This window comes from Phocoena sinus, chromosome 2 (assembly GCF_008692025.1).
Source record: "Phocoena sinus isolate mPhoSin1 chromosome 2, mPhoSin1.pri, whole genome shotgun sequence".
Classification (NCBI taxonomy): domain Eukaryota; kingdom Metazoa; phylum Chordata; class Mammalia; order Artiodactyla; family Phocoenidae; genus Phocoena; species Phocoena sinus.
This window is the reverse complement of record NC_045764.1, coordinates 69,753,434-69,770,638: the sequence shown is the minus strand read 5'-3', so window position 1 is coordinate 69,770,638 and position 17,205 is coordinate 69,753,434. Positions and strand designations below refer to the sequence as shown.

Sequence of the window (17,205 nt, the reverse complement as noted above, 5' to 3'; positions counted from 1 at the left end):
TCTTGCACTTCATTTCATTCATCCAAATGTTTACTGAATCTCTGCCATGTGCCTGTCACTGTTCCAAGCACTGGTGCTACAACAGTGAATAAAGTAGGCAAAATCCCTGACTTTGTGCCGTTTATATTTGAATAAGAGGAAAAAGACCTCCCCAAAAGCAAAGAAAAGATATAATTTTATGGATTTCAAAAAAACAAGCTCCAATAGATAATCGACAAGGACCTACTGTATAGCACAGGGAACTCTGCTCAATACTCTGTAATAACCTAAATGGGAAAAGAATTTGAAAAAGAATCAAAACATGTATATGTATAACTGAATCACTTTGCTGTACACCTGAAATGAACACAACATTGTTAATCAACTATACTGCAATAAAAAATAAAAATTAAAAAAAGAGAGAGAGGTTAACAGCAAACCTCAGGGGAAAACAAAACAAAACACCAAAAAAAAAGAAAAAAACAAGCTCCAGAGAGGTAAAGGATGTGCTGAAATCATATGTCTAATGACAGACTAAACTAGAGTTGAATTCAGATTTCTTTGTTTTCCGTGTTATTTTCTATTTCTATGGCAGGGTTAAAAAGCCTCTAACCCTGAGAAATCTGTGGGGGGAACATCTCCATCACGCACCCTGGCCACCTTGCATGTATCCACATAGGCCTCCTAGGCAAAGGCTGGAACCAACGGTTATCTGAGTTGTAGCAGAAGGCTTTGTGATCTTTCCAGAACTGGAAAGGAACAGTCTTATGAAGACCTTGAGGCAATCTCCCCTGGGGTTCTCCCCTGGGACAGCCAGGAGTGTTCTCTCAGACCCTCCTAGGTTCTGATGAGGTGTGGGCTTTCTACCCCACCCCTGTCAGAATAGAGCTGAGAATATAAAAACCTAGAACTGGCTGCAGCCTAGAACTGGCTCCTCAGAAGCCAGTTATCCCAGAATGTACATTGCAGTCACCTGGCCCCTTCTTTTGCTTCAGTAGTGTCCTTTTTCATACATGGGACAAGGACCACTGGCACCTTGATGCATTCTTCCCTTTGTTATACATGTAAGTAATAAACTGTCTGAGGCTAAACTGGCTCCTTGGTTTTTTGTTTTTTGTTTTTCGTGGCATGTGGGATCTTAATTCCCCAACCAGAGATTGAACCCTCACCTCTGCATTGGAAGGGTGGAATCTTAACCACTGGACCACCATGGAAGTCCCTAAACTGGCTCCTTGTATCTTTACTGGCTGAATCAGTCAGGCCTGGGCCTTGCCAAACACAAGCAAACTGTGTGCTTGACAAAGCCTACTTAGCTGTATTATGCTGCCCTACACTCTAGGAACTCCTCAGGAAAAGGCAAGTTACCTAGCACACGTGGTCTGAATAAATAGCATGGTGGGGTTGATACAAATCCGTCCCTGCTGTAGACTGAAAAAAATCGCAAAGCATCATGAAACAATCATATTTTGACATAAAGGACAGCAGGCAGGTAAGTGTGAGTGAAAGCTAGGGTGGACAAGTGAGAACTCTTCCCAGGGTACCCTGGGCTACATCTTGAAATCAGTGCCTATTTGAGGTAATCAGGTCCTCATACAGTTCTGACCTCATGTTTTAGAGAACCTGACATCTTTTCACATGGGGCCTCATCAGAGACCAACCTGTCTCCCAGTCCTTCTGCATCTACCATTCCATGATCTTCAGGCAGTGGTAATTTTGCTCAGGTACTCACGGATCAGAGCACGGATTCCTGGAGTCAGGCAGACCTGGGTTCACATCCTGGCTCCTCTCCTTACTAACAGATTAATATTGGGCCTCTCTAAGTTTTATTTCTCTCATCTGTAAAATGACTTTTTCTTCCCTCCTATGCTTGGATAATTTTTATTTAGTCTGCATATTATTCCAAATATTTTCTGTCTTGAATGTGCAACTGAGCTTAAAAGAGAGGAATCTGATGTCTGTTTTCTAATCCCAGAGTTATAACTCCCAGAAAGCATGGTTGCCTCATGCTAGCTCCCTATGTAGGGAAGGATCAAGGGTTATAAAGGAAGAAAACAAAAAGACAAGTTACTCCCCAGTATCTTAGCACTATATAAAGTTGTAATCAAAATTTTTGTATTTCTTATCATAAACATTTTCAATATTGCTAGTTTCCTATTCATCATTTTGCACAGCTGTACAGTTTTCCATTGCGTTGTTATACCACAGTACATTTGGTCATTCCTGAGTAAGTCCCAATGTTTCAACATGTAACATCATGAACATCTTCATATATACATCTTCCTTCCTTGAAATTATTTTCTTAGAATAAAATCCCCAAAGGGGAATTACAAGGCCAATCAGCATAAACATCTACATTTATCTTGTTACATATTGCAAAACTGCATTCCAAAATGATTCCACAAATTCACATTGTCCTTACTTACATTCAGCATGAATGTGCCAATTTCACTAAAACTTTTCTAGCACTGGGCATTAGCATCAACATGCATATTTTAAGCATCTACTTTCTGAAACATTGTACTCGATGCTACAGGATACCAAAAGGAAGCAATCTGTGTTCCAGGGAGATTTATAATCTAGTTGAGGAAACAGATCACAAGCATGTAATGTACACACTAATAGCAGTTGATTACAGGGTACGATGGGCTAGAGTTTGTTTTTCCACTTCCTCCATATTTTATACCTTTTGGAGGCATAGTATAAACCAAGCTGCCATAACAAAAAAGAGCTTTTCAGCTAATTTTCTTTTGCGTATTTAAGTTTTTGAATAAAAGGGTATATAGTAAAAAATATTCTGCTATGCTGGTCTTCCAGTCACCCAGTTTCCTTCCCCACAAGAAACTGATGTTATTGGTTTCTTGCATATACTGTCCAGTAATATTTTATGATACATAAACAAATGCTTATGTACAAATGTATTATTCCTCCCACTACTCCACTATTTTTACATAAGTGGTAGCATGCCAACTGTCTGTACCTGGCAACCATGTATTTGAAAGCCAAGAATTATCAGGTAGGTCAAACTGGATAGGGTGGAAAGGCTACTCCCTGCACTCAAGGAAGGGACCATCTCTGCATATTATTCTGAACTGTGTATTGACAGGCTGAGGGGAAGATTTTTCTGGCAATGACTGGCTGCAATGCTCACCACTCTCCTGGCATAGTTAGGAGGTTACAGGGATATGAGCTGGCTGCCTGAATTCCCCAGTAGATGCCTGGGCTGATCTGTCAGTCTCTCTCCACTCTCAGTTTTGTGCCATCTAGATAGTAACCTGATTTTGGTTAAGGATATCTGGCTGGGTGATCCTGGGTGAGGCACAAAACAGCCAAATTCTACAGCTCATTTTCCAAAACTTCTTGCAGGAATAAAAGATTCTGTAAAAAGCTGAACAAGGAGAATGTGTATGATCACTTGCCAAAGGCAGGAGTACAGACTTATGCACTGAGCATGTGCTTCATCCAGAGGAAACACTCAGCAAATGCTTCTGATGGCCAGAGAAAGGAGAGGTGACCCTGGGCCACACGAGGCTGGGAAGGCTGCATCTGGAAGGGAGAACACAAAGACAGTGCTTCATTTGCATTTTAATTTGACTAGCATTCTCATAAAACCATCAGCCCTACCTGTTTCAGCTTGGCAGGGCTACTTGTGCTCTGCCTTTTTAGCCCCTCTGCCATCTTTTAGTTTTATAGTTTACCTGGATGTTACTCTTTCCCTTCTCCATTTCAATATCCTTTTTTTTTTTTTTTTTACTGGATTTCTCATAGAGAGAGAGTTCCACAATAGCTGTCCTTCTCACAGGAAAATTTACGAATAGCTGATAAGAACATTGGAGGGGAGTGAGTCCAACTCTCTCATTTGATGGATATGGAGACTCAGGCCCAGAGAAGTCATCCAGTAGGTTAGTGGTGGTTGAACCAGGCTGGATAAACCCCCTTCCATTGGACTTTTCTTATGGAGCATCTGAGGCAAAATGTCATTCAGTCTCCTTGCTTACCAATAGACTTGAACTCAATTCGCCTTGATAGAGGTCAGCTGATAAATTTTAGGGCTCAAATATGCTAAACTGAAATTATTTTTCTTTATTACACAGCCACCAGGATGACTAAAATTTAAAAGACTGAAAATACCAAGGAAATGGAGCAACTAGAACTTTTAAACATTGCTTGTGGGAGTGTAAATTGATCAAAACACTTTGTAAGACTGCCTAACGGTATCTACAGAAGCTCAACATACATATTCTATGACCTAGCAATTCCATTCCTAGGTATTTACCCAAGAAAATTAAGCACATATATCCACCAAAAGACAAGTACATAAATATTCCTAGCTAAAAACTGAAAACAATGCAGTGTCCATCATCAGGAGAATGGATAATTTGTGATACATTCATACTGTGAAATAAAACAAACAAAACCCAAAAAAGAATGAACTGGTGATTCACACAATATAGATAAATCTCAAATACATTATGTTGAATGAAAGAAACCAGACACAAAGTGTACATACTGGTAGATTCCATTTACACGAAATTCAAGAATAGACAAAAACTACTCTATGGTGATTGAAGTCAGGATAGTAATTACAGGGGTGTAGGGGATGGGAGGCAAAGGTACACTGACATGAGAGAACCCGTAGGATGCTGGAAATGTTCCGGATCTTGATCTAGATAGTAATTAATTACACAGGTATAAACATGCAAAAATTCAGCTTAAGTGGAATATTTGAAATTTGCCTGGTTCCTATACATAAGTTATACTTCAATTTTTTTAAAGTGTCCTATATAGCATCTATATTGTAGTAAAAGCAATGTAATAAAAATAATTTTATCATTTCAAAAAATTATTTTTAAAATTCAAGGCTATCAGGGTTACCGTTTTCATTATCTCATAACAGGCAGATTGCATCACCTCCAACTGGTTTGCCTACTACCAGTTTCTCCTCACTGACAGGTTGTTTTGCCCAGCACATATTTGATTTTCCTGATCTCCTGTAACAAACTTGCTTGACTCTCATGTGTCTGTGGAATATAGTACAAACACCTCATTGAAACAAAGACTTTCTTAATCCACTCCCTATCTGTCTTACCAGACCCAGGGCAACCTCTCCCCTCCATGCCCTTAACCCCCAGTATGCAGAACATTTCATATCTCTTCATCTTTGGTCTCCTGCCCTGTGCATCCACTGCCCTACCTCTGCTTCTTCCTCTATCAAATTCCTCCTCCATTTCACTGTCCAGCTCTCAAGGATTTGCTCTCAAATGTCTGCCACTGGTTCCTACAACCCTTAGCTCCTACCTTCCTGCCTCTTTCTGAGCTCAGTATATTCCCCATATTAAAACCCTCTATATTTTATATGACCTACCCCCTGAGCTAAATGTTTTCTGAGATCTGGCATCATTTCATCTCTGGATCCCTGGGCTCAGAACTTTGCTAAATAAATGGGTGCTAACAGAACTGAATAATAAGGTTCATTTTTGTCCCAGACTTCTGGTTTTCATAGTAATGTTGCTTCCTATTAAATTCTTCACTGAAAGCAGACTTGGGGATGAAAGTGGATACAGACGAGATAGTTTAAATTAGACATAAATTAGTGTTGTCTATAGTTTGGGTTTCCTTTTCAAAGGAGACAAGTCTCTTGTGCTGTCCCACAGAATAGCTATTAATTTGTGACTATTTAAATTAATTAGAAGTAAATGAAACAAAAAATTCAGTTTCTCAGTTTCTTTAGCCACATTTCACGTACTCAGAAGCCCCATATGGCTAGTGGCTACCGTCATGGACAGCGCAGAATGGAGTATTTCCATCATCGTATGAAGTTCTATGGAATAGCGCTGGAAATCTCTGGCCTTTACGCTTACTCTCCCCTCTTAGAACACTCTTCCATTCTCTCCCACACCGCTTCCCCTATAACCATCATCATCCTTATTATGTCTGTAATTACTTGCGTCTTTTAATAGACTACGGGTTCCAGGACGGCAGGTGCTGTGTCTTACTCCTGAAGCTCCGGTGCTTAGCTTTGAAGCCCGGGCACACAGCAGGCGCTCAGTAAATGTTGAATTAATGAATGACAGATGGGAGGAACCTTCCAGATACACCAATCCAAGCCCGTTCTCCATGCTGATCGGTTCCTCATCAGTCTCCAGCGTTTAATTTTTACGCTTATTTTTAACCGTCCTCCAGAAGAAGAGAGGTAACTGCACAGCACTTGTCGACTCTGGAGGCGGCAGCAGCAAGCAGGGGCGTCACACGCTCCTGGGCCCGCCCCTTCCCGCCCCGCCCCCACCCGGCTCGCCCAGAAGCCCGGAGCCCGCGCCGCTGCCTCCCCTGCTCGCCACTGCGCAGGCGCGTCCCGCGAGCGTGGGTCGTATAGAGGCTGCGGGCTGCAGGCCCTCCGGAGCGAGGTGGTCTTGCGGCCTGTGTTCGGCCAGTTCCAGCCGCGCACGACCTGCCTGAGGCAGCGAGCCTAGTCTCCCCGCACCCTGGGCAGTGTGGTCATGGAGAATCAGGTGCTGACGCCGCACGTCTACTGGGCTCAGCGGCACCGCGAGCTGTATCTGCGCGTGGAGCTGAGTGACGTGCAGGTAAAGGCAGGGCGGCGGGACGTGCGCGGGTCTCGGCTCCTGGGAACCGCTGGGACCCCAGTCCCCTTTGTCCGGGTGCGTACCGGCGAGCCAGTAGCGCGCCAACGGGATCCAGGACTCGGTGCGCTCTCGGCGTCCAGGCCCGAGCAAAAGCTGGCCCACATGGAGGCAGACCCTGGGCGCAATCCCCTGAAGGCTTCAGGTACCTCGGGTGCTGCGTGAGCCCCGCGCGGGCCTCGGAGGCTACTCCGGGCCTCCTCTTTGTTCGCAGTCTGCGGCCTGGTGGAGCCCGAGCCTGGCCCTGAAGGCCTGGCCGTCGGAGTTCGTGTTTGCCGAAGCTCTTCGAGGCGTGGGATGTCTTTGGGTCCGGGGTGCAGTGTGACAGTGGCTTGCCGGGCCGTGGCTGGACGTCTAGCGCTGACCTGAGAGGTCTAGCGGGTCCCCTCGGACCTTCACGAGGCCCACCGCTGCATTGGAGGGGTCACACCCACCTTCCAACCATTAAGTGATGGAAATAATTCTTCTTAATTTTAGTTCTAAAGTCCATAAGACCCCGAAGAAGTGATTCCCCCCCCACCCTGTTCTGAAGACTGTGAGCTCAGGTTTGCTGAGTTGCATAGATAACTACAAAATTAAGTTATGTTGAGTATTTATGCTTGATCTCATTGGCCCTCATGAGAACAAGCTGAGGCCTCCTAAATGGTGGAGCTCTCAGGACCTGTGTACCCCTTTGTCTCGGTCCAAACCATCCAGGATTCCCGTTTTTGAGGAACTGGAGTTTTCAGTCTGGAATGTTCTTTCTACATTCTTACTCCCTACTCTCCTTGACATTTATGGCACTTTGTAACCTCCTTCACTCCCCTTAACTCTCTCTGCCTCGGAGTCAGGCGTTTATGTTGGGATCTATCAGCCCATCTGGTATACTGTCTTGCAAGGTGTAGGTGCTCTTTGAGTGTGGACTTGAATTTGTTGAATTTAATATTTTCTTCTAGAATATAAACTTGTTTTCTCATTGAAACTTAAGACAATACTGACCAGAATGCCTTTAAATAGCCTGTGTCATTTAATGTGTTAAACCAGGCTGAATCGCACTTTCGCGTCAGAGGATGTATAAATGTTCTTTGCTGTGTCCCTCTACTCTGCTCCACGGTGTTTTAATAAAAAAGGAAAAAACAAACAAAATCTTTGTAGATGGGGATCAAAGTGTCCTTCTAGAGAGGATTCTAACATCAGTCAATAAGAAAAGTACAGAACTTGTGTCATGGCAATCTCTCTTAAGTATTCAGTTAAACATTGTGTAGACCAATTAAATAAACTCAGGCCCTCTCTAGTTGTAATAAGGATGTAATATTCTGGGATACTTTTGAAGCTACAAACAGAAAAGATGTTTTTAGGGGAAGTGGGGTGGTGTTGGTGGAAAAAAATGGAAATTAGTTGGGCAAATGAAAGAATGCATCATACTTAAATTTTTCCTGAAAGATCTAAACCTTTTAGTTAAGAAACATGAACACATGTGTTAATCATATTTGGTATATTTTAAAACATAAAAGTAGTTAATCATATTTGGTATATTTTAAAACATAAAAGTATGTGATTGGAATATATTATAGTTAAAGAAATGTAACGGTGGAGGGAAAAATAGAATTTTCTTTTGGAGAGAGAAATCCTTTTTTTATTCTTTGGGAAAAAATAAATCTTTTTCCCCAATTGAGTTTTTGGTTTTTCTCGGATTTCCCATCTGTAATTCTGAGGCATCCATTTCAACTACCATTAGTTTTAAGGTAACATGTTAATACCATTCATAAAAGAAACCCCCTACCATGTGTGAAATACTACAGATTTATAAAAATGAGTCAGACAGACTCAGCTTTCCAATGGCATTCTATCTAGGAGGAAGCATATTATATACTAACAAAAAGTTTTGTGCATGAGTATGTTTATTTGTAGAGTTGGAGTTGAATACTGGACCAGGTCCCTGGTGTTAAAGGAATTTGGTACCTCTCTTTTCGTTAGTTAGAGGTGACTTCCAGAAATAAGGTGAAGTATTCTTGTCAAACTGAGACTGGGAGGACTTGCCAGAAAGAGGACGGCATAGACTTTCAGATTGTCCAACTTGTTGCACATGTCAATGCCCTACAGCCAAAGAGTTCCAGGAACACACCTCTAGTTAAACAAGTTGTGTTTATTGCTCATATCAGCAAGGGAGAGCAGACTCCATGGGTTTGCTCAAAATTGATTATAGAATTTGGACTTTGGTGATTGGGGGACAGACTAAGGAAGCAAGGATTCACTTTAGATTAGATGCTGTCAGAAAGCGGGCAATTCTATGGTTGGGTATCTGAATAAATCTTAAATATAGGAAAGAGAGACCAGAACAAGAATAAAACTAATTGGTAGAGAAGTGGCAGTCACTTACTTTGGCCAAGAGAGGAAGGGTGTCTCATATTTTGTGGGTGGCATTGTGGCCATGTTTTTTTTTTTTTTTTTTTTGTGGCCATGTTTTTATCTGTGCTTACACAAAATTATGAAATGGCCTTTGTCTCATTTTATCAAGGTATTCTGTGAGATTGTTCATGTTCAATAAATAACAGAATAAAGTGTTCTAGCTGGGAGTGCCAGGCCAGCTTTTGAATGTCAGGAGCTGCTCCTTTTTAAAAATTTCCCAATTGTTCTCTGCAGGGCCTATGAAACTGGTGATTCTGGCTTGGGATGAAGCAATTCGTTTACTTGTTTAATGAAAACCGTTTGTGGAGTACCTACTTTTGTCTCACCTTAAGCTAGGTACTGGGTTGTTGGACAGCTCTCTATCCTCCCCTGCTCTTTGAAGCATATGTGTAAATGAGTTTTGATGCTGAATTCCAGTTTGGGGGCATCAGCCCTGCTCCTTTCCCTTTCTGAGACACAGAGAACCATCAGGTTTTCACATCTCTCCTCTGTCTTTGGAGCTGCAGACAGTGGGGCTAGGGCAGGGTTACTTTCAGAATAGAGTTTGTTTTCAGGATAAGCATGAAGGACAGATTTGTGCCAACAACCATAGTTGTTAAAGCATTTGTTCATTTATCAAGGTTTTTGTTTGTTTCAGTTATATGAGGGCAGTGTGCATAGCTCTGTTTGGGAGCTGTTTGAAAGATACTGTTCTTGACCTTACCTAATAGAGAGTCTGGTGGAAAGAGTGGTAACTGAAGGCATGAGATTGGGTCCTTGCTCTTCCACTTAATATCTGGTGTCCGTGGATTATTCACCTAACCTTTATGAGCCTGTGTCTTTTCATGCAAATAAATGTGAATAATAACACCTAATTCACAGGATTGTTTTGAGGCTTAAATTGGATAATGGATTTGAAAGTGCTTTGTGAATTCTAGTGTGCTATTCAAGTGTAAGGGATTATTATTGTGATACTAAACCTTAGATGAGAGAGAAGCACAAAGAGCAATAGAACAGAATAGAGGCTGTTAGCAGATTTATCCATATATGAAAACTTATTGAACAACAGTGGTGGCTTTACAAATTAATAGGGGAAAGGATGAACCATTCAGGAGATTGTAGTGGGACAATTGGTAATTTAAATGGCAAAAAGATAAAGTAAGATCTTGCCTTATGCCGTACACAAAAGTCAATTTCAGGTGGGCTAATGAACTAAATGCATAAAGCAAAACTACTAAAAGAAAATATAGGAGACTGTCTTTATGATACTGGAACAGGGAAGAATGTGTTAAACAAGACACAAAAACATAAACCCTAAAAAAAAAGATGACAGATTTAAGACAAGCTTGAGGCAGATATTTGTGGCACATATTACTGAGCTCTTCCTTATATGCCCAAGGAGACAGTATGTTCATTATGGCAAAAAAAAATTGAAAACAACCTCAGTACTTATCAACAGGAGAATGGATAAACTGTGGTATATTTATACAACAGCACACTGTACAACAGCTAAAATAAATGAAACAGAACCAGCTGTATCTATGGATAAAGTTTAGAAATATATCAAATAAAAAGCAAGGGGCTTCCCTGGTGGCGCAGTGGTTGAGAGTCCGCCTGCCAATGCAGGGGACATGGGTTTGTGCCCCGGTCTGGGAAGATCCCACATGCCGCAGAGCGGCTGGGCCCGTGAGCCATGGCCGCTGAGCCTGCGCGTCCGGAGCCTGTGCTCCGCAAAGGGAGAGGCCACAACAGTGAGAGGCCCGCATACCGCAAACGAAAAAAAAAAAAAAAAGCAAGTTGAAGAATTATATATATTCATATTATACATATGAAACCATTTATGTAACATGTAAAATAAAAGTTTATATTGTAATGAATACCCAACATATTGTACATGAGTAAAGAAATACAGTGGGAATGATAAACTCCAATTCTAGAATAGTGGTTGGGCTTCCCTGGTGGTGCAGTGGTTAAGAATCCGCCTGCCAATGCAGGGGACATGGGCTTAAGTCCTGGGCTGGGAAGATCTCACATGCCGTGGAGTAGCTAAGCCCGTGCACCATAACTACTGAAGCCCGCGCACCTAGAGCCTGTGCTCCGCGACAAGAGAAGCCACCTCAATGAGAAGCCCGTGCACCGCAATGAAGAGTAGCCCCTGCTTGCTGCAATTAGAGAAAGCCTGTGCGCAGCAACAAAGACCCAACGCAGCCAAAAATAAATAAATAAATTAGAAAAAAATCATAAAATCTATCATTTTATCTGTATAGTCTCACTCTTGTACACATAAATATGAAAATATAAGCAGAAAAATTGGTGGAGGTGTTCTAAACCATCTTCATATTTCAGAATCCACTCTTTTTTTTTAATGTTTATTTTGGCTGTGCCAGGTCTTAGTTGTGGCATGCAGGATCTTCATTGCGGCGTGTGGGATCTTTAGTTGCGGCATGCGGACTTCTTAGTTGTGACATGCATGCGGTATCTAGTTCCCCAGCCAGGGATCAAACCTGGGCCCCCTGCGTTGGGAGCTCAGAGTCTTACCCACTGGACCACCAGTCAAGTCCCAGAATCCAGTCTTCTGAATCACATTTCTACTCAGAGATGTCACTGTCCATGTTTTTCCATATAGTATCATCCTCTGTGCCATTAAGCGCACTAAATGCAGCATTTCTGAAAGAATTCTCTACTGTTATCTCATTTTTTGTTCAAGCCATCCATACCTATTTATAAGTTTTGATGCTGGCACATTCTTGAGACACAAACCAGGAGTCATACTACTTCCTTAAATGGCTTTTAAGTGGTTTGACTGAAATATTGAGTTGCAGCTGTGTAGTCATGCCATCTGGAATAACAGCCAAGCTCCCATATGCTAGACAGTGACAACCATGTCATGGTTGCTACTTTGCCAAAGCAAGTGTAAGGTGCTGCTGTCAATTTTAATAAGTATCCTGATTTTAGAGATATTAAATGTGAGAAAAATGTACATTTTAGAATTAATGAGATATTAATTTCATTTTGGAGTTGTCAGTTAATAAGTTTTAGTATTTAAAACCCCTGAGGCAGGATGAGATCACCAGGAAGAGAGTATGGATCAGAGATTACCAAATCAATGCCCAAAACATGTCATGGTTAGGAGCCTGGGGCTGTTTGCCTTGGTTTGAATCTTGGTTTTGCCCCTTGCTGATTTTGTAATCTAAACTAGGTGCATAATCTCTGTAAACCTCCGTTTCTTTGTATGTAAAATTGTTGTGTAAACAGTACCTATTTTATAGGGTTTTTGTATGTGTGTGTGATAGTAATGTGGAATACTTTGAAAAATAATTGGCATATAGTGAGTGTTCAGTGAATGTTAGTGAAATGAGCTGGGTGAGGAAAGTGGCTAATTGGAGAGGATAGGGCTCATATTAAGGGGGGTAGCTATTGTCATTCAAGAATGCAGATCTGAGGTTGGCATCTAAGTCTTCTAATTTTTGAAGAAGAAGCTGAAAATCCAGATTTTTTTTAATCTATTTTTTTTTTTTTTTTTTTTTTTTCGGCACGCGGGCCTGTCACTGTTGTGCCCCTCTCGCTGCGGAACACAGGCTCCAGACGCGCAGGCTCAGCGGCCATGGCTCACAGGCCCAGCCGCTTCGCGGCATGTGGGATCCTCCCGGAACTGGGGCACGAACCCGTGTCCCCTGCATCGGCAGGCGGACGCTCAACCACTACGCCACCAGGAAAGCCCCAGATTTTTTTTTAAAATGAAAAAACCTCATAGTTTTATACTTATTCAACAAATATATAAATGCTTACTGTGTGCTTGGTAGTCTTCTAGACTCTGGGACTTGGGCATGAGCACAGCAGACAAGGTCCCTGCTCTCATGAAGTTTATATACTGAGTGGCGGTGGCAGTGGAGGAAGACTGGCAATAGAAGCAGATAAATTCATCACATAGTTTCAGATAACCATGAATGTTATGAAGAAAGTAAAGCAAGAAAAAAAAATATGAGAAGGAATCACGAGAACTATTTCAGATTGGGTAGTCAGGGAAGGTCTCTTGGAGGAGGTGACATTTGAGCAGAGATCTAAATGTTAAGAAGCCGTGCAAAATTATGGGGACTGAATATTATAGGGAGAGGGAACAGCTACTGCAAAATTCCAAGGTGCAAAGTACTTTGTGGTGAATTAAAATTAATAAATAAAAAATATTCTCTGTAGGCCATATAAAATATTGTGGGTTCAGTTTGGCCCAAGATGCCAATTTATATCAGAAAACTTATAGATATTAAAAACTGATAGAGAGGGACTTCCCTGGCAGTCCAGTGGGTTAGACTCTGTGCTCCCAATGCAGGGGGCCTGGGTTCGATCCCTGGTCAGGGAACTAGATACTGCATGCATGCCGCAGCTAAGAAGTCTGCATGCTGCAACAAAGAGTCCACATGCCACAATGAAGATCCTGCATGCTGCAACTAAGACCCAGTGCAGCCTAAATAAAAACAAAAAAAACCCCAAAACTGATAGAGATGAGAAGCAGCCCAGGACTGCGTCCTGAGACACTTAAACATTTAGAAGTTGAGCCGAGCAGAAAGCACCAGCAGAGGAGATTGAGAAGGAGTAGCCTATGAGGCATTAAATCCAATGCAGTGTCCTGTAGTGTCCTCGAAGCCAGGAAAGAGGGATATTTCAGTGGGGTGTGGTCCGCTCTGTCCAGTGCTGCTTAGAGGTTGAATAAGACGAGATTGTGTGTCTATTGGATTTGGCAATGTGGAGGTTATTGATGATCTTGGTAATAATAGTTTCAGTGGAGTGGTGTGGATGGAGGCTAGATCAGAGTAGATTTCAGAGTATTTGTGGTAGGGAAGAACAGATGATTGTAGATAACTTTTTTTTTTTTTTGCGGTACCCAGGCCTCTCACTGCTGTGGCCTCTCCCGTTGCGGAGCACAGGCTCCGGATGCTCAGGCTCAGCGGTCATGGCTCATGGGCCCAGCCGCTCTGCAGCATGTGGGATCTTCCTGGACTGGGGCACGCACCCGTGTCCCCTGCATCGGCAGGTGGCCTCTCAACCACCCAATTATAGATAACTTTTAAAGAAGTTTTTCTTGGTGGAGGGAAGGGATGAGCAAAGAAATCAGTGGTCTTGGAGTTCAGAGAATAGATCACTGTGGCCAAGGATGTGGACCTTGAGTTGTGTTTTTAAGTATAAGTAGAATTTGGATCCAAAAAGGGGATTAAAGAGAATGTGTACTGTCATATACACCCAAAAAGAATGAGTGAAAAAAAAAAAAAAGGAGGAGTGAGATCTCTATGAACTGGTAAGGATTGATTTAGGTGAAAAAAGCAAGGTGCCTAAGAATGTATATTCTGTGCTATCTTTTGTGTAGAAAGAAGGGGAAATAAGAATGTCTGAATATATTTATTTATTTTCCCAAACATATACACACACACAGGAAAGATAAACCAGGTGCCCCTGAAGTGGTTACGTACGGGTGGTGAGTGGGAATGTGGTGGAGGGGGATGGGTTTGGAAATAGGACTTCTGAAGATACCTGTCTGTAAAGTTTGACTTTTGAATGATGTAAATGTTTTACATATTAAAAACTAAAATTCAATAAAAAAAGGATAAAATGAAAAATCTTGAAATTAAATACAATCAAAAGGACCTAACTATATATCAAATTGATAACATAACCATACAGATAAATAACTTAGTACAGGTAACATTTGAACACAGTACTCTGGTTCTTTAGTAGATATACTCTAAGGACAAAAAGAACTGCAAATAAATATTGTACTTTATAGGTTTTTTGTTAGTAAAAATATTGATGTAATTCTGAAACCTTTAGGATCAAAGAAGTAAGTGTGTTAATGTTATTAGGAACCAAGATATTCACCATAAGGAAATACAAATATTAAAACAGAAGATAAGGAGAAGCCCTATAATGTAAATTTTTTTTTTTTTTTTGGCTGCACCATGCGGCATGTGGGATCTTAGTTCTCCGACCAGGGATCGAACCTGCGTCCCTGGTGTTGGAAGCACGGAGTCTTAACCGCTGGACCGCCAGGGAAGTCCCATAATTTTGAATTGGGCATTTTGTTATGACAACATGATTTTTTAAAGTCCTAGCTAGACACTGAAGATGAGCACTGAGTATACCTCAATGTCCCCAGATCATGGCTTCTAAATTACCATTCCGCAGTAGAGGAACTATGAGGCCCCTTGAAGAAACGGCCAATTATTCCAGGTCTGTGCCAGAGAAAGTACAACATCCTCAAAGGCTACAAGGTCACATCAGAATAATACAGGAGCTGGTTTGAAGGAATTTCAAATTTGTGACAATTTGTGACCAAATTTGTAACAATTTGAACACCAAAAAGAATAAGAATAATACTGGATTTTGGCAGAGCGGATTAAAAAGGAAATCCACAAGTCCATAATGATAGTCAAAAAGAAATAAAGGAGACCAGTTTGGGGGCTGAGAGAGGGGGGCAGGAGGTGGGTGTGGTTATAAAAGGGCACCATAAGGGATCTGGAACTGTTCAGTATCTTGACTGTGATGTTGAGTAGACGAATGTATACATGTAATAAAATTGTATAGAATTTACACACACAGACACACACAAATGAATACAAGTCAAACTGGGAAAATTCAAACAAGATAGGTTGACTGTATCAATGTCAATATCCTGATTGTGATATACTATAGTTTTGTAAAATGTTACCATTGCGGGAAAGTGGGCAAAGAGGACAAGGAATCTCCTGGTATTCTTTCTTTCTTTCTTTCTTTTTTTTCACTGAAATGTATTCCTTAACTATTACCACCTTTGGAGAAGCTGGACCTGACATGCCCAGTGTACTGCTGGGTAGGAGTTAGCATCTGAAATCTGGCTCATAGAATGCTTAGTGAAATCCAGGCCCTGTGCTGTGGCTCGATGCTTAAACCTTGGTTTCACACATCTGTGTCTGAGGAGAATAAACTGGGCCCCCCAAACTCCTTTTTTCCTTCCAAGTGATTTAAGATATGGGGAACACAGAGTGGGGCAAGAAGTGACCTAGGTAGGAAGTGTACCACCAAGACTTGCCAGAACTCTAGCTTTCATGATAATATTCATACCAAAGCCCTGTTTCCCTTATAGAGGAACCATGCCCCTGAAAGTGTAGCCTGTTTTGATGAGGTTCCGTAATTCCATCTTCCTGGCACAGAGAAGATCATCTAGATTGTTAGCCCCTTTGGGTAAGCTTCTCAGCCTGAAGTCTGTACTGTCACCTGGGAAGTTCTTAACCTAAAGCTTGGCTCAAATGCTCCCCCAACCCAGCCTTCATGCTCCCCCTTTTCCTAATGCTGTTGGCTATGAATAGAGCATCTAGGCTCCCACTGCCTTTTAGTATAAACCCCCGCCTTCACCTTCTGTCTGTCTTGTTGGTTTCCTTTGATGCATGATGGAACACAGCCAGTGGAGCCTACCAGAGAAAAATAAATGAACTAGCTATGGCACTGGAAACAGGCTGCTTCTTGCTTATAATTTTGAGCTGGGAGTTAGGAGATAAACTGTTTCTCATCCACTGAAAAAAGAGTTCAGTTGTTTCACTTTAAATAATGCTGCTAAAAGGCATGTAGCGACTTCTGGGAATAAATGAACAATTTGGAGAATTTCCATCTCTTCTGGTCTTAGTTTGGATAGGGGTTAAGAGTGTGGAGCCTGAGGCTGAGGCACTGCATGTTTCATTTTCATCCAACCTCCTGTAATCTGCAGCCCTTGCCTTCACCTGTAGGAATTAATTTATTTTTCATGTTGCAGCATGGGTCTCACTCCTTGGTGAGGCTCTCCCCAGCCATTCTATTCCCATTGTGCTCTCTTCTTAATGACTGTAACACTTAACTGCTTTTTACTACTCTTTTGGTCTTGAGCATATGTTACTTGATACTATATCGTTTCTTCTCACAGTAAATGACTCATCTGTTCTACTAGATTCTCTGCCTCCGCATCTGAGGGACTGAGTCTTAGAGATCTGTGTATTCCTCCGTAGCACCTCACACGGCACCATGTACCATTTACCATGAGCAGAATGGACCGACTCAGTATCTGATTGTTCTGCACAGCAAGGCAGTTTAGGGTCCTTCTTGCAGGAGCCTGCAATCTCAGATGGGTACAGAGAGACATAGAGAAACCCTGCACAGAGATGTGGATAAATGACCAAATATATTCTCTGGGGGAAGCACAGGGCAGGAGGTCGAGTGCCCAAGG

General features: G+C 41.9%; 1 protein-coding gene across 2 annotated transcripts in view; it reads left to right on the top strand.

Annotated features, from left to right (window-relative positions):
• The first annotated feature begins 6,309 nt into the window (after positions 1-6,309).
• The window catches only part of HACD3 (3-hydroxyacyl-CoA dehydratase 3), a 32,992-nt gene continuing 22,096 nt past the window's right edge, over positions 6,310-17,205 (top strand). For both annotated transcript variants that reach the window (XM_032623847.1, XM_032623846.1), the window contains exon 1: positions 6,310-6,560. In XM_032623847.1, coding sequence (XP_032479738.1) covers positions 6,474-6,560 — 87 coding nt within the window. In that variant the 5' untranslated portion in view covers positions 6,310-6,473. The remainder of the gene's footprint in view (positions 6,561-17,205) is intronic.